General features: G+C 41.9%; 3 protein-coding genes across 6 annotated transcripts; 1 reads left to right on the top strand and 2 right to left on the bottom strand.

Moving 5' to 3' along the window:
- Positions 1–213: 213 nt before the first annotated feature.
- On the bottom strand, positions 214–14,168 carry LOC144037345 (uncharacterized). 4 transcript variants are annotated; one of them, XM_077548764.1, is made up of 12 exons: positions 13,337–13,470; positions 12,270–12,677; positions 10,421–10,480; positions 10,155–10,175; positions 9,639–9,905; positions 9,471–9,558; positions 8,688–8,917; positions 8,319–8,606; positions 7,125–7,306; positions 5,779–5,804; positions 3,443–3,535; positions 2,257–2,464 (listed from the first exon to the last, which is right to left on the bottom strand). In XM_077548764.1, the coding sequence occupies exons 3-12, from the start codon at positions 10,464–10,466 to the stop codon at positions 2,398–2,400; spliced, it is 1,308 nt and encodes a 435-aa protein (XP_077404890.1). In that variant the 5' UTR covers positions 10,467–10,480; positions 12,270–12,677; positions 13,337–13,470; the 3' UTR covers positions 2,257–2,397. The 4 variants fall into 4 exon arrangements, with proteins under 4 accessions (XP_077404887.1, XP_077404886.1, XP_077404888.1 ...); XM_077548761.1 differs by lacking the exons at positions 5,779–5,804; positions 13,337–13,470 and adding an exon at positions 14,006–14,168 and having other exon boundaries at positions 214–2,464; XM_077548760.1 differs by lacking the exon at positions 5,779–5,804 and having other exon boundaries at positions 214–2,464.
- flot1a (flotillin 1a) lies at positions 13,103–20,881 on the top strand. Its single transcript, XM_077548765.1, has 12 exons — positions 13,103–13,369; positions 13,927–13,990; positions 14,103–14,178; positions 14,790–14,880; positions 14,962–15,105; positions 15,173–15,292; positions 15,436–15,531; positions 16,367–16,701; positions 17,574–17,619; positions 17,770–17,907; positions 17,999–18,160; positions 19,134–20,881. The coding sequence occupies exons 2-12, from the start codon at positions 13,948–13,950 to the stop codon at positions 19,152–19,154; spliced, it is 1,272 nt and encodes a 423-aa protein (XP_077404891.1). The 5' UTR covers positions 13,103–13,369; positions 13,927–13,947; the 3' UTR covers positions 19,155–20,881.
- Positions 20,882–21,205: 324 nt separating this feature from the next.
- zbtb22b (zinc finger and BTB domain containing 22b) lies at positions 21,206–27,595 on the bottom strand. Its single transcript, XM_077549341.1, has 7 exons — positions 27,457–27,595; positions 26,752–26,958; positions 26,368–26,668; positions 25,220–25,560; positions 24,866–25,156; positions 24,272–24,457; positions 21,206–24,200 (listed from the first exon to the last, which is right to left on the bottom strand). The coding sequence occupies exons 2-7, from the start codon at positions 26,956–26,958 to the stop codon at positions 23,562–23,564; spliced, it is 1,965 nt and encodes a 654-aa protein (XP_077405467.1). The 5' UTR covers positions 27,457–27,595; the 3' UTR covers positions 21,206–23,561.
- Positions 27,596–27,824: the final 229 nt, after the last annotated feature.

Below are 27,824 nucleotides of genomic sequence, written 5' to 3'. Positions count from 1 at the left end.
AGGTCAAGCGCCTGCGTGCTAAAAATGAAACAAAGAACGTGATGTGAAGTACAGAAGTGGAATCATTTAAATGCACAGTTCTATATAGATGTAGTTAGTATCAATTAAATTATTGATTACGATTATTTTGATATGTTATGATATATTATGTCCATTTTAACACAATTGTTGTCCTGAGACAAGAAAATGCAAAAAGTGAAACAATAACAGGAATAATGTATTGAAAATGCATTTATTCTGAATTACTCATTCATTACAGAAAAAGGAAAAGCACTACAAAACTCTCTGCAGGATGCAAAAGGTCATACTGAGTGTAGAAATGCGGAATGTTTTTTTCCAGCTGACAATGGAACGTTTGTGGCTGTACAACAAAGTGGTTGAGTTGAAAAGAAATATGAATCCGTATGAAACATTCATCAACAAGACTTTTCGTCGCATGCACACAAAGCAGTTCACGGTCTAAAAAACGCGTATTTAACTGGTGACACCTCTTGAACATTGTGCACATCCGTGTTTGCTCGACAACTGCACGGTCTACCTGGAAATACATGAACACATTTAATGTAGTGAGAAATGATTTAAACACCTCTAAATTGTCCTCCTAAATCACACAAAAGCTCATTTCAGGCCTTTGTAATGAATCAAGACAAGATTTACACACAAAATGGCAATATTTCATGAAACCTGTGCTTGCTTTACTACTTCAACAAGTGCATGCGCCAATATGCTAATAGCTAGAAGAAATGTTTATGCTAGCGAGTACCTCACATCTAATAATATGTTGGTAGTTTGCCAAAGTAAGGGGGAAAAAAATGATCGTAAAATGTCATAAGGCATTGCATCCATGCATATAGTTGAGACCTGCCCTGACCAATATGGCGGCGGCATTGGCGGCTAACGTACAACCCAAACGTCTTTGATTTTAAACATCAAAACTAACATCTTACCAATGTTGCTCAAATTTACTAATCCGCAATCAAGACTTTCAGAGTAGCAAAACAGTCATGGCTAAATAATTAGCACTTAGCTTAGCATCGGAAAGGGAAAGATCACTTGGATTTTCCAAACAAAAATAGAGTGACTTTTGTATTATTTACATATGCCTGCGCTAGTCAAACGTCTACATAAGTGCAGTCATCATGAAAATGTGGTTAAATGCCCAAATTGATGGAAAACATGCAGAGTGACAAAAACGTTTGTATTCAACCGCTAGCAAAAAGGACGATTTTATTTCATATCAGTCAGTGCTATTATCAGAAATATTGCTTATATTAGTCAAGCTCAAGCATTGCCTTTTATAGATATATAGTTTTATATACGTATATAAGAATCATGCCATAGAAAAATCTATAATTTTGTGTTGGTTAATATACATTTACAGACATTTTATTTACATTAGCTGCTACCAACTTGCACACACACAAACACACGCTTGTCCGGATTCCAAAGTGATTCCCTGATGCTGCTTCAATTTAATTTAGAGATGAGTCGCTTCCAACAAAGGAGACGACCTCACCGGAAGCGGTTGAGTTTTGGGCTCACATGCAGCGATTGGATTCTTCTAAATTAAACTACGAGTGCTTGTGTTGAAGGCGTGCGCACAGTTGTTTTGTTCTTCTTCTGTTATTGTGCTCTTGTCGTAAATTGTGCTCTAAGTGCAAAGTCTTGTAGTCCACTGGTTCTCAAACTGGGGTCCCTGGACCACCTGGGGTCCACCAAATAATTTCTTGGGGAGTTTTTCAAGTACGGCGACTTGGTAGAGGAAAGACATACAAATTGTGCTTATGAAGAATTCTGTTAAATTGCTACCGATGCAGCTAACTAGCTAACTAGCATGGCTAACATCAGTTTGTTTCCGCACGGACGCTACGCAACAAAGTGAAAAGCCGAGAAGTAGCAAATCATCTTATGAGTTGTTTTTGTTCTACTTTTTAAAAAAAATATTTAGAAAAATTTAATTTTCTTTTTATGTTTACTAATACCAACATAGCACATTTCATGAAATAATAGTTGTAAAAATGACTCCCATGTAAGAGGACCCAAAAGGTTTGAGAACCCTTGTTGTAGTCAACACTGATGTCCGGATCCGTGATTGTGCTTCCCCCAAAAGAGCTCACCACTGGACGGATGCTAATGCTAATGCTAACGCTAACGGCATTGAAATCTTTTATGTGCTCTGCACTGCGTCCTCCTTCCGCTCGGCTTCTCCGCCCTCGGCCGCCGTCTCGGTTTGGGCGTCCCCGTCGGGCACCGGCGCAGCCTCCTGGCCATCTGGGACGGCCCCCTCGGGGGCGGGGCTCGGCAAATGAGCATTGAGGAGGGGCTTGTTGGAGGCGAGGGTCACGGCGCCGTCCGTGTCGCTGTCCGGGGGGAGGCCGGAGTCCACTCCGGAGTCGCTCATCTCCAGGAAGTTGGCGTCGGACGTGAGCGCCTGGTAGCCGCCCGCTTTGGGAACTTCAACACCCTGCGCAAACGATACAAGTAATTTGGAGAGGAATGGAATTAATTGCGGAACTTCATGTGTGACCGTATATTAGATGGCGACCAGTCCATTCTTTCCTTCTTTGTGTCCTGACATTGAGTGGCAACCACTCCACTGTTTGTCTGTATGTGACTTGAAAAAAGCTGGCGAGTGTTTGTCAGTATGGACCTTGACATTGACTGGCGACCAGTCCACCGTTTGTCTGTATGAGAACTGACACTACCTGGCGACCAGTTGATTGTCCATTTTCTCTTCAGTCAATTGTTTGTCTATATTTGGCCTGATATTAGGTGGCGACCAGTCCATCGTTCATCTATATGAGAATTCAATTGACATTGACTAGTGGCGACCAATCCATTGTGTGTCTATATGAGCTATTGTGCTGAGTGGTGACCTATGCATTGTTTGTCTATTCATGACCTGACATTAATTGGTGGCCAGTCAATTGTTTGTCTATATCTGCCTTGATATTGACTGGCGACCAGTCCATTCTTTGTCTATAAGTGACCTGACATTAACTGGTGACCAGTCAATTGTGTGTCTATACAGTATGTGCCTTTACATTGGCTTTTAATGTCAAAGGACCTCCGCCAAGGCCAAATGTAAGTATATATGTGTGTTCTAGCTTAGCGGCTAACGTCAAACAAAACATGTCATCATTTGTCATTTAAGACCGAGCGTTTTGAATGTGTTCTTTTTTAAAAGCTGAAGAATTATGGAGGAGGAATGAGAGGGAGGCGTTCACAATAAAGGAAGTGGCCCAAATTGAGGTCAGTGAAAAAAAAACACCATCATTCATTTATGAACACAATCCAGCAACATTATTTATAGATGCATTCCTCTCCTCACACGCATGCGACGACACAAGTCAAAATTCTGTCGTCATTGCAGGGCTGAGCAATATTGCTCATAAAATAACTTTTTTCATGCTTTAATATTTGCCATAATCGCCACACTGACCTTGATGGTGACGTCGGCGTCCCCAGCTGGTTTGTCGCACGCCGACTGCGTGACAGACTCTTCTGTGAACCTGCTGTACGCCTCGTGGACCACCTGCGCGCGCGCACACACACACACACACACACACATACATAAGGTAAAAGATTGAAACACACAGTGAATCCTCGTATAACGCTCGGAATATGTTACAGATCCACTTGTAAAAGAGACAACATGACAGCTTCTTATAAACACAACACAACATACAACACAACGAAAGACACACAAACACAGATTTCCACTTGCTAAACACACATGGACGTGTACACAAAAAGACAACAGGAAGTGACATCACAAGTTCACAACACACATTGACCAAGCTCCACCTGCTGCAGCGAAGGAAGGAAGGAAGGATGGAGGAAGGAAGGAAGGTAAAAAGGAAGGAAGAAGGGGGAAAGGGAGGAAGGAAGGAAAGGAATGACGGAAAAAGAGGAGAAGGAAGAAGAGAAGAGAGAGATGGAGGAAGGAAGGAAGAAGGGAAAAAGGTGAAGGAAAAGAAGGATGGAAGGAAGGAATAGAGAATGGGAAGTATGGAGGAAGGAAGGAAGAAAAGAAGGAATAGAAGAAGGGAAGGAAGGAAAGACAGTGGAAGGAAGGGAAAAATGAAGAAGGGAAAAAGGTGGAAGGAAAAGAAGGAAAGAAGGAAGGAAGGAAAAGAGGAAGGCAGAAGGGAAAAGGTGGAAGGAAAAGAAGGAAAAGAGGAAGGGAAGGATGGAGGAAGGAAGAGGGGAAAGGTGGAAGGAAAAGAAGGAAAGAAGGAAGGAAGGAAGGAAGGAAAAGAGGAAGGCAGAAGGGAAAAGGTGGAAGGAAAGGAAGGAAGGAAGGAAAAGAGGAAGGGAAGGATGGAGGAAGGAAGAAGGGAAAGAAGGAAGGAAGGAAGGAAGGAAAAGAGGAAGGCAGAAGGGAAAAGGTGGAAGGAAAAGAGGAAGGGAAGGAAGGAGGAAGGAAGGTAAAAAGGAAGGAAGAAAGGAAAAGAAGTAAGGAAGGAAGGAAAAGAGGAAGGCAGAAGGGAAAAGGTGGAAGGAAAAGAAGGAAAGAAGGAAGGAAGGAAGGAAAAGAGGAAGGCAGAAGGGAAAAGGTGGAAGGAAAAGAGGAAGGGAAAGATGGAGGAAGGAAGGTAAAAAGGAAGGAAGAAAGGAAAAGAAGGAAGGAAAAGAGGAAGGCAGAAGGGAAAAGGTGGAAGAAAAAGAAGGAAGGAAGGAATAGAAGAAGGAATGGAAGGAAGGAAGGAAAAGAGGAAGGCAGAAGGGAAAAGGTGGAAGGAAAAGAAGGAAGGAAGGAAAAGAGGAAGGGAAGGATGGAGGAAGGAAGAAGGGAAAGAAGGAAGGAAGGAAGGAAAAGAGGAAGGCAGAAGGGAAAAGGTGGAAGGAAAAGAGGAAGGGAAGGATGGAGGAAGGAAGGTAAAAAGGAAGGAAGAAAGGAAAAGAAGTAAGGAAGGAAGGAAAAGAGGAATGCAGAAGGGAAAAGGTGGAAGAAAAAGAAGGAAGGAAGGAAGGAAGGAAAAGAGGAAGGCAGAAGGGAAAAGGTGGAAGGAAAAGAAGGAAGGAAGGAAAAGAGGAAGGAAGGATGGAGGAAGGAAGAAGGGAAAGAAGGAAGGAAGGAAGGAAGGAAGGAAAAGAGGAAGGCAGAAGGGAAAAGGTGGAAGGAAAAGAGGAAGGGAAGGATGGAGGAAGGAAGGTAAAAAGGAAGGAAGAAAGGAAAAGAAGTAAGGAAGGAAGGAAAAGAGGAATGCAGAAGGGAAAAGGTGGAAGAAAAAGAAGGAAGGAAGGAATAGAAGAAGGAATGGAAGGAAGGAATAGAGGAAGAGAGGAAGGCAAGGATGGAGGAGGGAAGAAGAGACAGAAACATGGTAGGACAGAAGGAAGAAGGGAAGAAAGGCCTTATCTACAAGCAGCAGCAAACGGGACAGAACCATTTCAACATGTTTTGAATCCTAATGAGGAGAGTGTAAGATTATTATTGAATATTTGCATGCATTTGCAATTGGTGTGAAAAGTTCAACAAATGACGTCAGGAAGTCGATTGAAATGGATCTTTTCTTTTTTCGACAAAGTTCTCCTTCAAGACGCACAATTGCGCAACTGAGCAGCTTGTCGGGATCCCGGAGACATTTTGTGCCGGATCCGCTCACGGTCACGTTTGGACTTTTTGTCAAATGAGTCCGCGGATCAACTTGTGCTTGACCTTGAGGCAATTCAACCCAGCAGGAAGTTGATCGTGGATCTTATTTGCCAGAAAAGTTCGTCTACCAAACATTTAGAGCAGAAACAAGACAGCCGCAACGCGCTTTGTCTCACCGGGAAGACGCTCCCACTTGACGCTCCTTAAAGTCAGAGGCACAGGCGACAACGTTATTAGCCACCACATGGAAATCGTTCAACAGGGGCGGGCAAAGGGGCCCCGTGGGACTCGAATGTCACATGACCAAACCCAGAAAACAGCTGAGCCGTGGTTGCTCGTTACCTGAGCCCTTAAGCACTCACTTGTGGTGTCATTTTCAGTCAACAGCAAGTGGCAAAATGGCCGCCTTCCTGTGATGGGTCAAAATGGGAGGATTTTGCTGCTTTGTTCATATTCCACAAACAAAACAGAATATTTAACAGAATGTTTTGTTTACACCAGTGGGGGCGCGTACATTAACAGAATTGGAAACAACATTTTTGACTTAACCTCCCCTTTAAATATTTTGGGTTTACTTTAATGAACTGAAAAAAAAATCCTTTGCTTTTAAATTAAATAATTATTCATTAAAAATGTTTTAACCAATTAAAAAACAACTATAAATAAAATTCTAAAAAACAGAAAGAATATTCATTATTCTTATTTATATCTTTTTAAATTACGTTTACTATTAAAGTGTATAAAATAATTGATCAATTAATTATATTCATCCAAATGATAAAAAATAAAAATAAAAAAATGAAAGAAATGAAAATGATTTTTAATATATAAATGATATACTTTTGGTATAACATAAATCTGAAAATTACATTGATATAATCTAATAATAAAAAAGTACCTAAAATAATCATTTTAAATAATTATGAATATAATATTTATATAAGTATTATAATATAATAATAAAATTATATGAAATATTATTATTAAAATTAAAAAAAAATACATTTTCACTTTAAATTCTCTAAATGGATTTTTGGGGATAATTAATGATATTCAAGTCAATTGCAAATAAAATAAAAATATATATAATTATTTAAAACAATGACAATTTCATAAACAGTATATTATACATCCAATAAATATATAGAAATAACAGACTAAAAAAAATTATTGGAGAGGGCTAAAACCACCACCCCCCAACCCTCCCAATGTCCGCAACTGGTTTCCTCTTTTTAAAATTATACTTTTGCATTTACAACCAAGTAATATTTTATTTAGTATCATAGTAGTAGCAATAGTAGTAGTGCTTTATATTCGATTCTATTTATATACCGCACTTTGTTTCAACTGCATTTTTTTTTTAAAGTGCTCTAAAAATAACATCGAGTACAACTGACCCGGCCCATCTGTGCATTTTTTAAACTCAAACGCTGCCTCTCTTTTTTTTTTTTTTTTGCCCACCCCTGTCATCCAACCTCCCATCCTCATCTCGCACCCGGGAGACGGGAAAGCGCGGCGTTACCTGTCGGAAGGCCTCGCCCTCCTCGCCCTTGCCGGCCTGCTGGGCCAGCAGCGTCAGCTTCTTGTTCTTCTCGCTCCTCTTGTGCTCCTTGTAGAGGCAGGACAGCAGGCACGCCAGCAGCATGAAGGCCAGCAGGCTCAGAAGCGACAGGACGGCAACCGTCAGCGGCGGCAGCTTGGAGGCTGCCAGGCGACACGGCACAAAAAGTGGAGCTAAAGCTAAATGCTCCGGATGGACAGTTGTATAAAAAAGTGATGTACGTTGTTGCGTAACGTGTTTTTTTTAACATGAAAAACATATACAGGGTATGTATAATTCTACAGTTATGCATCATGATTCTGCGCATTTGTCATGCAGCTCCACCAGGGGGCAGTAAATACAAGCAAATGTAGAGTTTATACATGAAGAAGACAGTCACGACTGCTTGGTAAGCTGCAGTCATATTTTGATTTCCACATTTTTCACAGAGGATAAAAATTATATATCTGCGAGTGTTGTTTTTTGTTTTGTCTGTTTACATATATTGACGCTTATGTTCAAATATTTGTGGCTTGAAAGGTTATAACACTGCAACCTTGATGCTAGTTTTGCTAGCATGTCGATCTTTAAGCTAAGGACAAAGTTATCTGTCAATCAACATCATTTTAGGTCTGATGGCCAGGTGTCGAGTGTTCGTATAGTTAGCGAAAACTCATAAAATAACTCAAACTAAAATTGAGAACACATTTTTGTTAACAAAATAAAATAAAAACTAGAGAGAGAGAGTGCTTTAAAAAAACAATTAATACATATTTACATTTATAAAGTGAACTAAATAGCTAACGATAATTGTAGCGAAAATCTCCTTTTTTATTTCAAATATAGTGTTTTTGTATTTTAAATGTATTTTATTTCGGTGTTACTGCTTAGCCGTACAAAAGAAAAGAAGGTTGAACAGGTGTTTGAGAATTGTAATTTAATTTATTATTATTATTATTTATAGTGACTTTTTTCCCTTGCACTCAACAAATCTTGATATTAAAAAACTAAAACTAATAAAAAAGAAACACTTAAAAAAAATAATAAAAAAAAAAACTAAAACACCCGCTCTAAAAACGAATAAAATCTAATTGAATTTAAAACAACAAAAAAATCAAATAAAATTAAAACTAACTTTAATGAAAAATCCAAAACCATTCCAACGGTAATTCTTACCGACCACATCTACGTAAACGTGAGCCACGGGGAATCCTCCCAGGTCGGTGATTTTGAAGACACCCTCATCAGACCCTCGCACCTTCTTGACCAGCAGCTCGGATCCGTCCACGGTGACGCGGCCCCCCAGCTGGGGGTCCGCCGGCGTCACCAGAACTCCTCGTTCCAAGATCGGCCGGTCCTGATGGCCGGATTTGGGCCTGTAGACCACGTTCACTTCGGCGTGGTGTAGGTAGAGTTTCACCGCCATGTCGGCGCCGTTGACGGGGTGCAGGAAGTCCTGGTGCTCTGCGTTCCCACGGGAAACATTAAGGGGGTCGGGCACGGGTTTCCGGCACAAGGGACGTCCCGAACCGCCGCCTCTCTCACCTCTCACATGCAGGCAGTTCCTCCTTCGCACTTTGCCCTCGTGGTCACGCACGGTGAAGCTGCCCTCGTCCGCCATCTTGACCGAGTGCAGCGCCACGCTCTTGTCCGTCACGCTCAGGCGTCCGGAGTAGGCGTCGGCCAGCACCAGCGTGTGGCGGAAGAGCAGCGCGGCCGGCGGCTCGGTGGCGTGCAGGAAGTCCGAATGGTTGCCGTGGTGGACGGGACCCGGCCTGAGACGGCAGCGAGGGAGTTTGCAAATGACCTCGAAGCCACCATCGTTTTTTCTTTTGGGGTTTTACTAGCGATTAATTGGCCGGCTGATTTGATTGGCCGATATTATGACATTTGACATTTTTATTTTTGTGTCATGCATATTATAATATGCTCAGCCCGCATGGGCTTATAAGACACAAAACAATCCAAATGGCCCGGCACCAGAATATAAAAAAAGAAAGAAAAAAAAAAGCTTATGTTGAAAAAAAAAACTACAAAAGTCAAGCTTTTTTTGCTCTATTTTTGCCAATTAAAAAAAAAAAAAAAGACGCAAAAATACATTCAAACATCACCCTAAAAAATTGCAAATTTTTTGCAGATTTTTCTCTCTGTTATAAACAAATACGAAAGGGCAAAATCATCATCATCAAATCATTTCTCAGATGATTAGCATGTCTATAGAGTTTCAACATTGTTAGCATTAAGCTAAACTTGTTAGCTGAAACTGAAGTGATGTGGTTGCTTATTTTAAATTTAAATTTTTTTTATGTGCGCAACATCAAGGCCTACCTGAACTCCAAGCTGATTGGACCTTGCACCTGGTTCAAGTGGATGTAATAAGTGTCTCCGTACTTGACCGCCTCCTCCACGGCGCAATCTAAACACACACACACACACACACACACAAAAACATCAAAACACAAACATTTGCTGTTTTTCTTTCTTCTTCTTGTTGACCTCGGACGTCGAGGGCGAGACGCCTGAGCACGCCTTCGGTCCTGCTGACCACGTAGACGCCCTCGTCCTCCTCCTGCACGTCCTCCAGCACCAGGTGGCCGTAGGGATTGAGACGGGCGCGGCGATTCACCACTTTTCCCGCTCGAAGGAGCGGCACCTCGACGCTCTTGTTGGCCTTGGGACGGAAGACCACCTCGCCCAAGTCGCCGGGCGGGATGTCCATGTGGATGTCTTCGCCGAAGAAAGCCGTCCTGTGCTCTTCCTTGACTGGACGCCGCAGGGAAATAAAAAAATCTGGTTAGTGAACTACGTGGCTAGTCTGCTCCACTCTCATTTGGTGTTCCACAGGGTTCAATTTTAGGGCCCCTGCTGTTTTCATTGTTTTTGTTTTGAAAGTTGAATTGACTACAATTTTGATATCTTTTCTTCCCCCCCATGCTCACATTTATCAAAACTATCTCAGCGGAAAATGTCCCAGGTGTGCTATTGACGGGCCTTGGTGGAGGTCAAGCTTACCTTTGAAGGACGCCGACGCAGCTGAAAAAGAGGGAGTTAAAGAGAGTTAAATTCAACAAATCTTTTCGCGTTTTATTTGATCCGGATAATGAGCTAAAAGCATCCTTGGTGCCGGAGCCTTTGAAAAGTAGCGACGGCTAGCAATATCACGCGTGGGTGGTCGATACACTGAGTCGGCACAAAATACGGCGAGGGGGGAGCGGTTAATCTAAATACGGTGAATTTCTGTGACGAGCGTCTGGAGAAAGTCAGGCCGTGATGCTTACCCGTGCAGAGCAGGTTGCTAAGCAACACAAACGCCATCCCTCTCATCGTCAACACGCAGGCTAGGAGAAAAAAATATCAAGAAAACAAATGAAGTTTATTGGATAATACACAATATGTAAAACATACTGTCAGAGCAAGATTGATTAACTATTGGCATGTGGTGTCGTACAACAACCAAAATCAATATGGCAATTGAGATGACATATTTTATACATAATTCATTAAGCCTGTAAGATAATTTATTAATCAATCAAGTAATATATGCTGTGTATAGCATTTTTTGACTTTGCTATTGAAAAATTTGGGGGGGACAAATATGGCTCAAAATCACTATGGCGGTTTTAGATTTTATGTCAATTTGACCATTTGAACTCAAGTGTATGATTCAAAATCACAGTTTTTCTGTTTTTTTGTTTGTTTGTTTGTTGTGAAGTCCCCACTGAAGGCGCAGGCAGCAAACGCAGACTGGCTAAACGTTTCCGCCCTGACGGGTGGTCATTGCTCCCCTGCCAATTAGCCGCAATTAGCACAGCTTTGTTGACGTCGGCAGCTTCCATCCCGCCAAGTCAGTCACTCAGCGATGAGGAGGAGGAGGAGGAGGTATCGGGCTTCCATCATTCTCCACTTACACTTTCAATTGGATTCTACTGCTTTTTTTTGCTTTTCCATAACAGTACCTTGACTTGGTGTTAATTCATTTTGTGGCCATGCTACAAATTAATTAATTTCCCCCATTGTCATTGAAATGCCATGAATTCATTCCACCACTATTTCTTATCTCACTTTAAAGCAGTGCTTCTCAATGATTATTTTTTTATTCTGCCCCCACCCCAAGAAGGACATTTTTTACACACTCCCAGCTCCCCGCCGACTATTCTGAAAATCGCCACTGCCACCTAGTGTACTGGATGTCCAATTACACTTGATTCTAGTACCACTTCATTCCACTACGGAAACGTGATTTAAAATATAAATAACAATATATTAAAATAACAGCAATACAAATGATCTGAAAGAATATGTTTAAGGGGCGTGGCCTAGTGAGTCAGGTTAACCTGCTTGTGAGTTGTGATCTACAGCATCTCCTTGAGAGTGTTTATATTTTGTAGTTGACGGCTTTTCGCATGCGATAAATGGCTGAAAGTGCATGGGCGACTGTGGCTCTCCTTGCCCACATTTGAGGGCATTTATTGCTCAAACCACAAAGAAAGCAAGTCAAGGTACCGCCACATCCATAAACCAGACGCCATTTTAGCGGGCTTCATTCCAAATTGAAAAAGAGGGTCACTTGGTCCTCTCTTGTCCCACGAGGCCCCGCCTCCTCATCCTCATCCTCCCCATCTTCCTCCATGCAGCTGGTGATGCAGCCAAGGGTGTGTCAGGACCAGCGTGCCTGCTGCCTATCCCGCCCCACTCATTGGGAGGTCCCAGATGGAAAAAAAAGATGGAGGATGATGGGAGTGAGATGCTGGTGAAGTTTGTGCGTAATGAGATTATGGAGGGAGGTGGGAAGTGAAGGGGGTGGGGGGGGGCATCCTGTGTGTGTAGGAAGCATTTGAAATAAATAATGTTAAGATAACGATATCTATAGAGAGCACTAAGCCCTTGAATGAGAACTCCTCAAAGGTAGAATGAATGTGGCACAATTACATACGAATACATCTCGTACTCCATAAATAGAGGCGATGAATGCTTGTGTGAGTAATAGTAAAAGTCCACGGTGGGTGTAAAGGGGCATTGGTTAAAGGTGCTTGTAATGGCACCAATCCGCCCTAAACCAAGAGTCCAAAATCCTAATCGTGCATACGGTACAGTACACGGTGCTGCAGTGCACTAGTTGGTTCTTACCTTACGTCGTGTTGGAGAAACGAGAACGCAGCAAAGTGCTCCTTTCTTGTATGGAAATCACCTTTTTTTTTTTGTCACCTTTCTTTCAACAAGCTCGTCCAAGCCGAACGCACCACAGCACGGCGGCCATCTGGAGAAAACGGGAGAATGAGAAAGGGAAAGGTAAGAGCGAGAGAGAGAGAGAGAGAGAGAGAGAGAGAGAGAGAGAGAGAGAGACTTTCCCCGTAACGACGACGACGACGATGCCGCCTTTGTGCGCCTTCAGGGACTCGGCGACGCTCGGGAATCTTCGGCTGCTTTCGGCTGCTTTCAGTAAATGTCGGCCGAAGCCGCCTGCTGGCGCTTTGGATGCAGACACCTTCCGTGTGGTCACGAAACATTACGACCATCCGGGCATTCAGGATATTTCTGAAGCGCAAAGCAATGCAAATGCTTTATTAACACGGTGAAAACAAACGGAACTGATTTTTGCGACTAGCATACAAACCACTAAACTAGGTAGATTGTATAGTCAAACATTTCATCACATTTCGAAAACAAAATAATCCTCACAAATCAATCTCCCTTTCACCGAGTTGACCGCCATTTTTGACTTAATGTGACACAAACCCTGAATTGTTCTTGAATTATTAAAGCTAGAAATAATGTCTAAAGGTGTACCCAGAAGTCTTAAAACACGAAGATTTGACTAAAGGTAATTTAAAATGAAAAATTACTTGAAATGTAAATTTTTTACAGGCTGAAAATTAGATCACAGAAACAGCAGGCGTTTGAGCATCGCGGCGTACTGTTGCTGTAATTCCCCCATTTGGCCTTCTGAGGGCGACAGAGTACAGTTTTGTTGACAGACATTGTCGTTTGTAGCCGTCTAGCTGCCGTCGCCTGCGTCACTCGATCTACGGCCACCGGGAATTCACGTCATCATTTTCTACCATCTGCTCCGTAAAGCGGCCACATCGCTGTTACTGTTCGTTTATACATATTTTTATTTTTGCTACTCGACCACCTGCTACGCGTCTGCGCTGTTCTTGTCTCGACCGCACACACGCAAACCCCCTTCGACTCACTCGTCGCTGGTTGTCATCAATTCTCCTTGCTTGGTAAGTTGCTTACGTTATTTTTCAACGTTTGACATTTGAATTAATATTGCTTCCACCCCCGCGCCAGTGTCATATTTCCAGAGGATGCTGCTCGAGGCGGATTAATTTGTTGCTAAAAGTTGCTAGATGACGTTGACGACGTCATTCTATTGCAGGCTGCGCGGAGAAGCAAGCACTTGAAATATGCTCATTTAGATGAGTTTGTTATCATATCGTAATTTAAACACAACACATTGTAGGTTGTATTTATCTTGTACAGTACAAAATTGTATCTATATTTTGGTTCGACTGTTGAAATATTGAATCATGTCCAGTAGCCGAAATCTAGCAGTTCAAATTGCACTTTTTGCAACTAGCTGTGACAGGACGTGTGTTTCTCTTGCTGTGGCCGTGAAAACAAATGACATTGAGGGAAAATAGGTTGGTAGTGTCATCTAAAATGATGCTTAATCTAGCCACTCAAATCCTAATTTGTATCATTGCAGCCCCATCCCGTCCTTCTGCTAATAATAAATACATGAAGAAAAAAAAAAAGTCATCCTGAATTTGCTTTTCAGGCTGCTGTCGCACCAGCCAACATGTTCTACACCTGTGGGCCCAACGAAGCCATGGTGGTGTCAGGTGACGCGCTCTCACCATGCATTTGCAGGGGTTCTCAAACTGGGGTTCGAGAACCCCTGCAAAGTGAATGGCTGGGATTTGCGATAACGTCTTCTCGTCTGCCACATTGCAGGCTTTTGTCGCTCTCCTCCGCTGATGATCGCCGGAGGCCGAGTCTTCGTCATCCCCTGCATTCAGCAGTTGCAGAGGTAAAACAACGCCGAGCCTTAAACATAACAGCAGCAGTAAATATTCGGGTTAGGTGAATATTCGGTAAACGAGAAAACATGGCAAAAACTGCCGCTGATCGTTCCCAAATATTTTGCGGTCACTAAATAATGAGAAAATAAAATGCACTTAGAATATAGAATTTACGGCACTTTTAAAATAAAACAAACACATTACATGAGACCGAGAGCACAAAAATATTGTGCAGCGTAATAGTGTATTTACGTGTTTACAATAGTAAACAAATCCCATATTTTCTAAATCTATCATCTCATCATACATCAATAATCATGTACATTAAAAAATGAATTTACAGCCGTCACTTCCTGTAAGGGTAAAATACTTCCTGCTTCGTTCTTCTTTCATCTTTACAGTCGCAAACTACCTAAGTGTGCCGCCGCCCTCTAGTGGTCAAAAGTGGAATTGCAGCCTTAATAAACAAGACTGACCAAAATAAGAGTTTTTACTAAACAAAACCCAAAAAATCTGTGAAAGAGCAGGACCGACAACCTGGAACCCGCGATGACAATTTTTTATTCCAACAATATTTTTGGGGGATTCCACGTGAGAGCAATTATTTCTACTTCCTCAGGATCTCCCTCAACACGCTGACCCTGAACGTGAAGAGCGACAAAGTGTACACCCGCCACGGCGTGCCCGTCTCCGTCACGGGCATCGCGCAGGTCAGGCGGAAGTTCGACTTCGGCAGATTCTGCGAGACTTTTACAAAAAAAAAAAAAAAATGTATCTTGATTTCTTCACAGATGAAGATTCAAGGTCAGAACAAGCAGATGCTGGCCGCCGCCTGCCAGATGTTCATGGGCAAGTCGGAGGCGGAGATCGCGCACATCGCCTTGGAGACGCTGGAGGGACACCAGAGGGCAATCATCGCGCACCTGACCGTTGAGGTGACTTGAAAGCCGCTAACGACTTCGAAAAGGAATCCGATTTTGATTTGAATTTCGGCGCACGCAGGAGATCTACAAGGACCGCAAGAAGTTCTCGGAGCAGGTTTTCAAAGTGGCGTCGTCGGACCTGCTCAACATGGGCATCAGCGTGGTCAGCTACACGCTCAAAGACGTGCACGACGACCAGGTCGTAGTGAGACCTCGACTCCGCCCATTTCCGGAAATGCCGCCCCACATATCGCACATGCCCAAATCATTGTGTGTTTTTTTTGATGGCGTACGCTAAAATGAAGTTAGGATTTGAATTTTTTTTTTTTTTTTTTTGCCCAGGATTACCTGCACTCCCTGGGGAAGGCTCGCACGGCGCAGGTGCAAAAAGACGCTCGTATCGGCGAGGCTCTCAACAAGAGGGACGCCGTCATCAGGGTGAGAGGCGTCAAAATGGAGAATGCACCACTTGAGTTGTTATTCTTGGCATTGTATTCACAAAGGCAGTCCAAATAATGTGGTTGCACAAGTGTGCACACCCTGGGGGTGTGGCTGTGCTCAGAATGGACCAGTCACGCTTAGTTACTTAGCTGTGTAGTTACAGTTACTTAGTTACAGTTACTTAGTTACAATTATAGTTACTTATTTGCAGTTACTTAAGTACAGTTGATCTTGCGTACTTATTACTTCGGTAATTTTTGCATTTTATTTGCAATTGACTTGAATATCATTAATTAGCCAATATTTAACAAAAAGCATTAAGAAAATGTAAAGACAAAAATTTAAAATGTGTTTATTTGAATAATATTTCACATTATATTATAATATTTATTTATTCTATTCATAATTATTTAAAATTATTATTTTTTTTATTAGATTACATCAATGTAATTTTCTGATTTATTTTATATCAAAAGTATTTTTATATTAAAAATAATCACTCATTTTTTTTGTTTTATTATTTATAATTGGGATTAATATAATTAATTGAGGGCATTTATTGCTTAAATTACGTGTACTTTTTTTTATTACTTAGCAGTTACTTTGTTACAGTTACTTCATTACTGTTAGTTACATGGTTACTGTTAGTTTCTATAGTTACTTAGTTACAATTGCAGTTACTTTGCGACAAACGTGTTCAGAATTCACAATTTTAAAAAAAAAATAATTAGTGGAGTTGCACGAGTTATAGGTGACATTAACGGTGGAAAAGAAATGAAAGTGATTGATCTCCTTTTTTTTTTTCAAATTCCACCAAAATCCGACCCCGCAGGAGGCGCACGCCATGCAGGAGAAGGTGTCGGCGCAGTACAAGAACGAGATCGACATGGCCAAGGCGCAGCGCGACTACGAGCTGAAGAAGGCGGCGTACGACATGGAGGTGAACAGCAAGAAGGCCGAGTCGGAGATGGCCTACCAGCTGCAGGTGGCCAAGACCAAGCAGCGCATCGAGGAGGAGCGCATGCAGGTGCAGGTGGTGGAGCGCAGCCAGCAGATCACGCTGCAGGAGCAGGAGATCGCGCGCAAGGAGAAGGAGCTGGAGGCCAAGGTCAAGAAGCCCGCCGAGGCCGAGAAGTACCGGCTGGAGAAGCTGGCCGAGGCGCAGCGGTCAGTCACGCCGCACCTTTTGCAAACTTTTAAAATGGAAAATAGTTGTAAGAGTATTTTTATTTATTATTATTATTATTATTATTATTCAGACATTTTTAGATTATAAATAATTCACCTATTTCAGGGGTATAATAATTTTTGATCTTTTATTACAGATCAATTTAATTTTGTTTTTGAAATAAAGTTAATTTTATTACTTTTAAGAGTAGATTATTTTTTTATTTTTTTAATGCTACATTTCATTTTATTTGTATTAGTTTTAGTTTTTCTTAATTATATGGACAATTACAGCGATACCGAAATAAATTCACTTAAAATAAACCCCTAAAAACCCCTCTTTGACTGCCAGACGTTTTCAGAAAAGGGATACCGCAAGCCGATTTAAGCATTTTTGACTGATCTTTCAAGGTCCACAGAAAATTATGTGTTTGGACTATGGAAACATACTACCAAATGAAAGATTGGACTCTTATCTTTCATCAGAAAAAAAAAGTTTGTTTCTACCTTATTCCGTTTTTCAGTAATCAACAATAGAAAATGGTTAGTTTCACCTCTGTTTTGAAAAAAAAACGTCTTTTAACGTCTTTGGCACTCCTCCATAGGATTTTACTAAACGTTATTTAACGTTTTTGGCAGTCAAAGAGTTATTGACAAAAAAGGACATTTTCACTATAATTACTATAGTTATAGAAACATAACATGTCGTTACTTAGCTCTTCTAAGGCATCTTATTTTGTTCACGAAAAAATTTAAAAAAAAATTGACTATAAAATCCTTGCCAATTATTTAATTATATTGACAAAAAAACAAAATTTCTGTGTAAAATAGTTAATTTTTTTTTGTTGTTGCCTGGTTTTGTGTTCTCACAGTCTCAAGCTGATCATGGAGGCAGAAGCTGAGGCGGAGTCCATCAGGGTAAGGGGGGGGGGGGGGATGATTGTTTTGTCAATTTATGAATTAATGTAGACAAAATATTGCCATTGATTTTATACCTAAGGTTTCTGTAAGTTCAAACATATTGTCATAAATGTCAACATTTCAAAAGCGTCCTGACCTCCCCGGCAGATTAAGGGCGAGGCGGAGGCCTTCGCCGTGGAGGCCAAAGGCCGCGCGGAGGCGGAGCAGATGGCCAAGAAGGCCGAAGCCTTCCAGCAGTACGGCGCCGGCGCCATGGTGGACATGCTGCTGGAGAAGTTGCCCCTGGTGAGACGGGCGGGCACCAGACCCGGCCGGGAGGGACAAATGGCTTGATTGGACGTACTTGACGCGTGGCTTTTGCGTTTGCTTCCACTAGATGGCGGAAGAGATCAGCAAGCCTCTTTGCCAAGCCAAGAAAGTGACCATGGTGTCCAGCGGTGGCGAGGTGGGGGCCGCCAAACTGTCCGGGGAGGTTCTGGACATCATGACACGCCTCCCCGACGCGCTGGAGAAGCTGACTGGGGTCAACATTGCCCAGGTCACACACACACGCGCACACACACACACTTGACTTCATTGCTGCTGGGCTACATTAAATGACTTAGACAGATGGGCTCAAATTGGTTTTGCTAATAATGAAACTAAAAGTGAATTTCAAATTATTTAACAATATGTACAAATTATTTATTTAAATATTGCATCCCTATATTATTTATAGCTAATGACAGACTCATAATTAACTCATTCACTGCTATTGACGGTTATAGACGTCAAAAATTCATTTAAACTATTTCCATGAGTTTTAATATTTTTTTTTCCGCTTTTGTTAACAAGAATATGAAAACCTATATTTTCTTTATTGTACATTTAGAACAGATATAAAAAATTGTGATTAATTGTGAGTTGACTAGTGAAGTCATGCGATTCATTATGATTACAAATTTTAATCGCCTGACGCCCCTAATTTTGAATGTTTTCTTTTCTTGCTTTTTTTAATTCATTCACTGCCATTGACGGCTATAAACGTCCAAAATTCATTTCAACTATTTCTATTAGCATTTTTTCCCACTTTTGTTAACAAGAGTACGAAAACCTAGATTTTTTTTAATTGCACATTTAGAACCGATATAAAATTTGTGATTACTCCTGAGTTAATTAGTCAAGTAATGCGATTAATAACAATTAAAAATGTTTATCGCCTGTCGCCCCAAAATTTTTATAATCTTTTTTTAATGAATTTATGACAGTGATTGAGTTAATTAGCCAATTATTTATTTGAAAATATATGCATGCATATATTTCCCTTTTTTATTATTTTTTTATTTACAATGTGTTTAATGCGATAGATGAATTAATACTTTATGAATTAATACACCAATCATTATAATTTTTCCCCAATATGACTTTCTCCTGTCTTCTGATTGGCCGGTTCGGTTTTTTGAAACTGCCGCTGTTGTAGGAATGAGCCAATTAACGCCGCGTCCCTCTTTCTGTCACTTTTCCCATTTCAGGTGAGCTCCCGTAGCGGCTGAGGAAGACCGGCCGGCCTCAAGTTTGGGCTGTCGATCAGCCGCATTGATAACATCATCATCATAATTACACACGCACGCGCATACGCACAGCTTTAATGCTCCCCGTTTGTTTTATTGTGTTGTGCACACGCTGCTGTCCTCACCTCCTTCACAGCATTTTTTTTTTCTACATTTGTGGCTCACTAACAATATTATCCAATTTTGTATTATGTTGGTGGGCTGCGTATTTGTTTGCAATTATAGGAATCATTTTAAAAAGGCAGTTCACAATTAATATTTATCTGATAACAGGACGAAATGTGTACAAATGATTATAGCTTGAAGTCAAATAATTGGCAAGCATGTGTTTTAGCATAAATAACACGAATGTGAATCCTGACACTGACCCTGTAAAGATGAAGTTGAAATATGATTCTTTTTTTTTTTTTATGGAAAATCACATTACTAATGTTGAAACCTCATCTGGCCAGCAATACTGATTCTGAAGGTGATGGGCAGATTACACTGATGTGGCAACATAGAAGCTAAAATCTAATTGGACAACAAAAATCCAATATTCACATACAAAAGTAGAATCAGTGCAACCACGCGAAACATTCAGAAATTAAGAGAACAGACTGCTGGGAATGAATCAGTATAGTTATGAAAGAAATATTACAATTAATTATAAGTTAATATTCAAATTGAGGTCATAAATGTTACGACTTAGCTCTCAAACTGTGCTACTGACTTACGTGTCCACTAATCCAGTAATGGATGACTCCCAACGTAGCAGTTTAGAAAACCAGAAACTGTATTTATGTATGTATTCATTTATTCATCAGTGTTTTTTTAAAATATATAATTAAGTGTCAACTATTGTTTTACTGTGTCTCGGGTGGGAGGGGTCATGGTAGTTACCTACTGTAGCATTTCTCAGGTGTTCGCTAAAGTGAGGGAATATGCATATACTGTACTTTTATGGAATGTTTCTGAATATCATTATTGTATTTTATGATATTTATTGGTGTACTTGGTCCAGTTGTTACCTGTAATAAGTGTGTATAACACGCATAGATTGGATCTCTATTTATTATCACCTAAAAAAAAAAATACCTTGCTTGAAGATGGCTGCTATATGTATGTACTGTATTCACAACTAACTCTTACTAATAAGCTTTTATTTTCTTTTTATAAATGTGTGCTTTTTCAAAAACGAATAATTTTGCCTGCTAGTTTATCGGGACATACTGAACAATACATAAATGCCACAAGATGGCGGCAGAACCCTACATGAAGGATGACGTCACACACACACAAAAGCAATCAGCCGTTAACAATGCATCTACTTAGTCACCCCATCAGATCGTGGAGCTGGCTGGTCCAACATGCTGACCGAAACATTCTGTCCTCCTCCTCCTCCTCCCGACCACCTGGCCCAAATAAAACTGAAAAGTTGGATGTCTGCAGTCCGGCTAGTTCAAACACGAAAGTGAAAGTTCTTCTCGGTTTGAATGTTTCGCCATCTGAACTTCCTGTTCTTCTTCTTTGAAATTTACACGGAGATTAACACTGATGTGCCACCCCTAGTGGCTGAAAGTGGAACTACATGAAAGACCAGGTGGGTGAGTCCTACCGTCACTTGTCTACGATGCAGGTTGGAAAAGGAAACAAAGTTGATGGGTAAAAACCCGGAAGTCCCACCTCCTCCGTGGAATATAGTTCATTGGACATTCCACAAACAACCAAGCAAACAAAACCTTACATTTATGTGAACTTTATAATATATTTTTGTAAAAGTTTCTTTTCCTTCTGGATGTTATACTGTTTTGTATTATAGTATGTTCAATAATAAATAAATAATGGACGTTATTAATTAGAGCAGTCCATGTTCTACTGCCGAAAGTGATTCCCCCCTGGTGAAATAATAGTGTCAACTCTTTCTTTTAGGTTTGTTGGTCTGCTCATATGATCATATTGTCACAGAACAAATTATTGTGTGCGTCTCAAAAGTTCAAAGTGCTCTAAAACCGAAATCCGAGAAGGGACAAACAGGAAAACAAGAGAGAATATTTGATTGCCTTATATGGATTTAATTTTGGCACAAACAAGCCTCCATACCAGCCATCCACAAACATGTCAAGTATTGCGTTACTCACAAGTTACAAACAACAAAAATAAATAAAAAATATAGTTGCGCGATTTATCACCAACACTTCATTCATCACCAACTGCATTTCGATCAGGAAAAAAAACATAAACATCCTTCCCTCTAAAGCAGTGCTGGGAAAACTCCGGTGGTTTAATTGTTTCTGGAAAATGTTAAAAGGTTTATTGAAATCATAAAATAACTAATGTATCACTTATTTTAGTTTATTATTCATAATTCATGATAAGAAATTAATCAATTAAAAATGTACGTGTATTTAAAATGGCTAATTTCACTCATTGTTTTATTCATTTAAAATAAATCAAGAAATAACGTTAGAAAAATGAATAACTATTAAACATTCATTAAGTTGCAAGAACTAGTTCATTTTATTTACAATTATTTACAAGAAAACTAATTATGATTTTTCTAACTGCTAATTATTTAATTAGATGAATAAATACAAAATAAATAAAAAATATTAAATACATTTTCATAGAACAATTTTAGGGAAAATAAACATGAATAAATGCAACAAATATGACAGGACTATTAAAAAGTAAATACTCAGCAGGCCATGGTTTGTCCATCTCTACTACAGTATAAAGTATTGCACACACTTTTTTGAAGTTGCCGGGCAGATCAACGTCTGCCCCTGAACACAGCAAAATAGGTAGAAGTCCGACAAAAAAAATTAAAATTCAAGTATGTTAAGATGTTTCAAATGATAATAATGTCAGTGTGAAAGAACGTCACGAAAACTCAACGGCTCGATATGGCATCCTCGCAAAGGGGCATTACGTCGCTAGGTCCCTCGTGCTAGCAATGCAGTGCTGCGAGCACATTTAACGTTGTGCGAAGGGTTGCTAGCATGTTTCCTTCGATAACGTCAACTGCTGAACTGGGAAGATGAAAATCTCCCACTTAATCTAAGAGATTGCACTGGACCATGGGGCAGACCTGATCGGGCCCTACGAACTCTGCCTAGCAACAAGCCATGTCCGCACATATACAGATATACATGTATATACATTTTTTATATTTTCCAACTTTGACGGTGAAAATGATAAACATTTACACAACAGCCTTAAAAAATATATATAAAAAAATAAAAAGCGTCCACATTAACACGTTTCTGTAGCATAATTTTTTTCAATCAAAAGCCTGGAAAATACACAAGCTGACATGATCTCCGTCGTTACTAAATTGAAAAATTTTTAAGCAATATTTCTAAAAACAAATGACAGCTTGTATGTCTAAATTCTTTCTTTTAATGTACATATTAGCTTAAAATTGTTATGTCATCTTACACATCAAATCTCGACCCAAAAAAAAACCCACACTCCCAAATCAGTTTTAAGGGAATTTTGTGTGTGGTCAAAAGGACAAAATAAATCTCTGGTGCGATCATGACCTGCGTCGGTTCGCTTGGTAACACTGAAAGCGGCATTACGGTCAATTGATATAGCACACCTTAATTTGAGCTAATTGTTTGTAAACGATGACTAGCTTTCGTTAGCGGTCCTTAAGTCATCGTGAGAGGTCACTAGCGCTTATTATTAGCTTTAAGCTTTCATGAGAGCTCACTAGCTATTAGCTGTCACACGTTGCTGTTGTTAGTGGTCACTAGTTGTTGTTTTAGGTTGTTAGCAGTTAGCAACTCCCATCAAGCTGCCGTTATTGGTTATTAGAGGCCACTAGCTCATGTTTGTTAGCATTGTAAGCTACTGTTCATTGTCATTATCAATCATTAGCAATCAATAGCGCACATTAGCGGACATCATTGGCCTAAGTATTTATTTTAATGACGTACTGTAGCACTTTAAAATCATTTGGTTGGTGTAAAGTGCATTATAAATACAATCCATCATCATCATTTAGCTGTCCTTAGCAAGTTTTAGAAGTCACGAGCAGCCATTATCAAGTATTAGCACCCACTAGCGCTAATTAGTGGTCACTAATGGTCATTAGCTGTCCTGAGAAGTCACTGGCGAAGTCGCTAGCTGTTATCAGAGTTTGAGGATATTAGCAGTCCTGATAGCTCAATTGTGGCCGTTAGCTGCCATTATGAGCTAGCTAGCAGTAGTTAGCAGCCATTAGCTGTCATTATCAGTTGTTATCAATCAATAGCAGTCACTACTAGTCGTTAGCTACAGTTATCAGTAATTAGCTTTTATCTGTCATTAGCGGTTGTTAGCAGAAGTTACCTGCCACTAGCTGTTAAGTTGTTAGCAGTCAATTGTCACAAGCTGTTGCTATCAGTCGTTAGCGGCCCGGTGCTAGCTGTCGTTAGCGAGATCAGTGCACACGCCGTGCTCTAACGGCAAGCTACCAAACATCCCCGCCGCCATGCCGCTGCCCGACGCAGCGGCGGGAGCAGCATGGTGAAGGCGCGAGGAGGTAGCGGACACCCCACCTCCTCGCAGACCTGCCTCGCCCGGCGGGAGGAGGAGGTGAGGGCCGGGCAGGACATCGGCGACATCAGCGACGTCTTCGCTTCCTCCTCCTCGACGCTCGCAGTGCGACCGATGCCTCATGAAGCTGTCCCGCCACATGAACTTCCTGCCGCAACCGGCGCAGTGGTACGGCTTGAGCCCCGTGTGCGTCTTCATGTGCTCGGTCAGGTGATGCTTCATCTTGAACTTCTTGGCGCACACGGGGCAGTGGAAGGGTCTCAGGTCCAGGTGCATGTTGATGTGGCGGTCCCGCATGCTCTTGTGCGTGAACGTCTTGCCGCAGTGGCACATGAAGACTTTTGCGGAACCCCCGGCGCCGCCGGCCCCGCCCTCGCCGCCTGGGACCGCGGGGCCGTGCTCCACGCTTTTAAAAGCGCCGCCGCCAATCATTCCACTCAGAGGAGGCGGCGCGGCGTCCATCGAGAGCGCAGACGTTTGTCCGTAGACCAGGATCTGGTTGCCCTGCGGGATGCCAAATTGGCGTAACAATAGCAAAATCGTGTCAAAACATGAAATAAAAATAAACGCATTACCTGCATGTCCAGAGGGAAGAGCTGGGTGCGGGTCAGGCCCTGACCCAGCAGGGACGACGCGACTCGGTTGGCGCCCTGATTCGGATTCGGACCCGCCGCCGAGTCCTGGACATGCTGAGCTATGGCCGCGTCCAACAAGCTGCCGTCCAACTTGAGGAAGTCCTCGGAAGACTGGCAGTAGTCCATCTGGACGCACGGACAGGGGACAAAATGTTGACTTTGGACTGACAATGTCAGACAAGAAACATGACATTTATTATCATGCTTGTAAATAGAATGTGTTTTATTTTGTTGTAGATGTACAGATGCTATTCGTTAGCTTGTCTATGGTGTTTTGCATTTTGTGTTAGCATTAAGCTAGCGGAGGCTCCATTTTATATATAATGTCTTCAATAGTTAACTCACGATTAATCGCAAATTTGATATCTGTTCTAAATGTACAATAAAATATTTTTCATACTCTTGTTAACATAAAAGCGGAAAAAATGAAATTCACTCCAAATTAACGCACTCATTTTGACACCCCTAATATGTATGTCTTATAAATAAAGTTTTTCAAACAAAACAAAAAAGCGTGTATTGAAATAAATCAACCTGCGCGTCGGCATCTCCTCGCCCGCCAGCCTCCACGGAGAGCGTCCGCACGTGCGAGATGGCGAAGTCGCCGCCGTCCCTCTCCCGGCCGGACGGCAGCTCCCTCTCATCGTCCTCGTCGTCCTCGTCCTCGTCGTCCTCCTCCTCCGCCCCGCCGCCCTCCTCGCCCGACACCACGATGAGGTCCTGGTCCTCGGGCCGCTCGGCTTTCACCACCACCCACTGCTTGCGGGGCATGATGCTGGGCTGCATGTAGGCGGGGCGTCTCTGCAGGGACGCGTCCTCGCCGTCCTTTGTGGGACACGAGCGGTTTAAGGAAAATGAGGTCAGACAGAAGACAGATTTAAGGCTCACCTGATATGAAGAAACCCCGAAACTGTCACTGACGCCGACTTCCTCCTCTGACGCCGAGTTGGATTTCTTCCTCCTGCATCCTCTCTTCTTTTGCTGGTACTCTTCATCTTCATCCTCCTCCTCCTCCTCCTCCTCCTCGCCCTCCCCTATCATGAAGGCCTCCTCTCCGGATGGCGTGCAGTAGCTGGGCGTGTCGCCGGTCACGCCGCCGCTGCCGCCTCCCCCCGCCGAGGTCGTGGCCGCTCCGGGGCTGAAGTAGTTGGTGCTGCTGGGAGACTGGCTCTCGCTCGCCGACGGACGGCTCGGGGGCTGGGAGCCGCGCGGGGGCTCCTGAAGGGTTCCTAACGCAGACATGAGACATTTCACAAATTCCGCCATTTTCAAGCCGGCAAAAAGCGGCAATATCACCATGAAGCTAAGTTACAAAAAAATAAAACTGTCGTTGGTAGTTTTCAATCTCAACACAAACAAACCATATTCACTAAAATATTAGTGTTCAATTGTTTAACTCACCTTTTGGCATTTACAAACATTAACTCATTTACTGCCATTGACGGATATAGACGTCATAAATTAATTTGAACTATTTCTATTAGTTTAACATTTTTTTCCACTTTTGTTAACAAGAGTATGAAAACCTAGAAATTTTTTTGGGGTACATTTAAAACAGATATAAAATTTGTGATTAATCGTGAGTTAACTAGTGAAGTCATGCGATTAATTACGATTTAAAAAATTAATCTCCTGACACCCCTAACTTTTAATAATCTTTTCTTTAAAATAACATTTTTTTAAATACATAAAATAATTGTAATTATCCCCCCCCACCCCATTTTTTATCTTTTTTTTTTTTTTTAAAGAAAAGATTGTTAAAAATTAGGGGCGTCAGGCGATTACCATTTTTAATTGTAATTAATCGCATGACTTCACTCGTTAACTCACGATCAATCACAAATTTTATATCTGTTATAATACAATAAAAAAAAAAGTAGGTTTTTCTACTCTTGTTAACAAAAGTGGGAAAAATGTTAAACTAATAGAAATTTTTGAAATAAATTTTTGACATTTATAGCCGTCAATGGCAGTGAATGAGTTAATAATATTAAGAACTATACGTAAACTATAGCAAATGTTTATACTTTCCATACTTGCGTAGGAACCCTGCGAGTCTTGGGCCGCCGCCGGTCGAGCTTGATCCCGAGCGAGAACGCCGGCGCTCGTTGGGCCGCCGCTCGCAGATCCGCCCGCAGCCCTGCCCTCCTTGAGGAGTTCGGTGCATTTGTCCACAATGTGCCACATCTGCAGGACACTGCCCACCGTCAGGTAGTTGACGATGTCCTCACGCAGCATCCTCAGTTGCCCCGTGTAGGCGCAGCGCAGCACGCTCTCGAACGCCAGCGGGTCCATCACGGCCGGGATGGACACGCTGGACATGTTCTTCAGCAGGACCTTCACAGGATGACAATTAGCAATTGTCCACCAAACCTTTTTGATAAAAAAAAAAGAAAAAAAAATGGTGACAGTGTTCTCACCTGGTCGTGGAAGTACGGCGAGGAGGCGGCCAAGACGCAGCGGTGGGCCTTGAACACGTGACCTTGGACGTGGATGGCGAGGTCGCACAGGCGACCGTCCTCCCTCTGCTGGTTCAGGCCGTCCAGTACCGAGGCCTGGGAGTTTGGGAAGCACACCTGCACCACCGAGTCGCCGCTGCTGACAACCTCAACCGAAGCGGACTGCATCTGAGGTGATCAAGAGCGCATTATTAATTATAGTCGTGCATCGATCTATGCCAGCCACATCTTGTGACAATCATAAGCATTAAATGCACTTCCACTAGAGGGCAGAAGGTACAATGAAACGTGTGTATCCACCTGTTAGATTCATACAACTGAATACTGTAATTGCTAGCCTAAATTTCCAACAATGTAAATTTGAGCAGAAATTGAGAAAGGACCATTATTAATTCACATTAATTTTAGTGACATTTTCCTTTATTGATTTTCTTAGTCTAACACGTGTGCCTTCATCAAAATTAGCTGTCAACAAGGCGAGCTTATAAATCATTCGATTTTAGTATAAATTTATATTGGTGTGTAGCAACACAATTTAAAAATATTTGAATCAAATCCCCTTCCACCCGGACAGATGTACCGTTAATATGCTAGCACGCTAGCTAGCCTAGCCGCTGGAATAAAACAAAACATAAAAAACATGGCGAACCGCCCGCCTTCACCGACCTCCTCGCTTTTTCTAGCCCCAGAAGAGCACTGCGGGCCGGGCCGCGCCGGTCGTGCCAGTCGGTCCCGCCGGTTGAACCAGGCCCGGAAGTTTGGAAAGCATTTCTGGAAGATGCTCGTTTTCTTTTTCTGCAGACGGTGACGCGGCGCCTTTAAGACGTGCAGCGGGGAGGAGAGACATGTTTGCATATGATAGCCGCAATTAGCTTAAAATGGTAAGACGATATTGCCGCCATATTGGATGTGTCAATGAGGGAGCTCGGTGGCGCAAAGACTTGTACATGGCCGTAAATGACGCCGTGCCTTTAAGAAGCCACAAAGAAAAGTGACAAGCTGTGCCGCCGATGGAATTTGTTTTTTTTGGGGGG

Source organism: Vanacampus margaritifer, chromosome 17, assembly GCF_051991255.1.
Source record: "Vanacampus margaritifer isolate UIUO_Vmar chromosome 17, RoL_Vmar_1.0, whole genome shotgun sequence".
NCBI classification, from domain to species: domain Eukaryota; kingdom Metazoa; phylum Chordata; class Actinopteri; order Syngnathiformes; family Syngnathidae; genus Vanacampus; species Vanacampus margaritifer.
Note: the sequence above shows the minus strand (reverse complement) of the source record. Positions and strands in the feature narration are given on the sequence as shown.

Coding starts and splice junctions, on each gene's coding strand:
- LOC144037345 (XM_077548761.1), bottom strand. CDS start 10,466: ATGAGAGGGATGGCGTTTGTGTTGCTTAGCAACCTGCTCTGCACGG. Junction 8,607..8,687: donor GAACTGCCTGCATGTGAGAG/GTGAGAGAGGCG, acceptor GTGGGAACGCAG/AGCACCAGGACTTCCTGCAC. Junction 7,307..8,318: donor CGTTTACGTAGATGTGGTCG/GTAAGAATTACC, acceptor GTCGCCTGGCAG/CCTCCAAGCTGCCGCCGCTG.
- flot1a (XM_077548765.1), top strand. CDS start 13,948: ATGTTCTACACCTGTGGGCCCAACGAAGCCATGGTGGTGTCAG. Junction 15,293..15,435: donor AAGACGTGCACGACGACCAG/GTCGTAGTGAGA, acceptor TTTTTTGCCCAG/GATTACCTGCACTCCCTGGG. Junction 15,532..16,366: donor AGAGGGACGCCGTCATCAGG/GTGAGAGGCGTC, acceptor CCGACCCCGCAG/GAGGCGCACGCCATGCAGGA.
- zbtb22b (XM_077549341.1), bottom strand. CDS start 26,958: ATGCAGTCCGCTTCGGTTGAGGTTGTCAGCAGCGGCGACTCGGTGGTG. Junction 26,669..26,751: donor CGCCGTACTTCCACGACCAG/GTGAGAACACTG, acceptor CATCCTGTGAAG/GTCCTGCTGAAGAACATGTC. Junction 25,561..26,367: donor CTCGCAGGGTTCCTACGCAA/GTATGGAAAGTA, acceptor TGTCTGCGTTAG/GAACCCTTCAGGAGCCCCCG.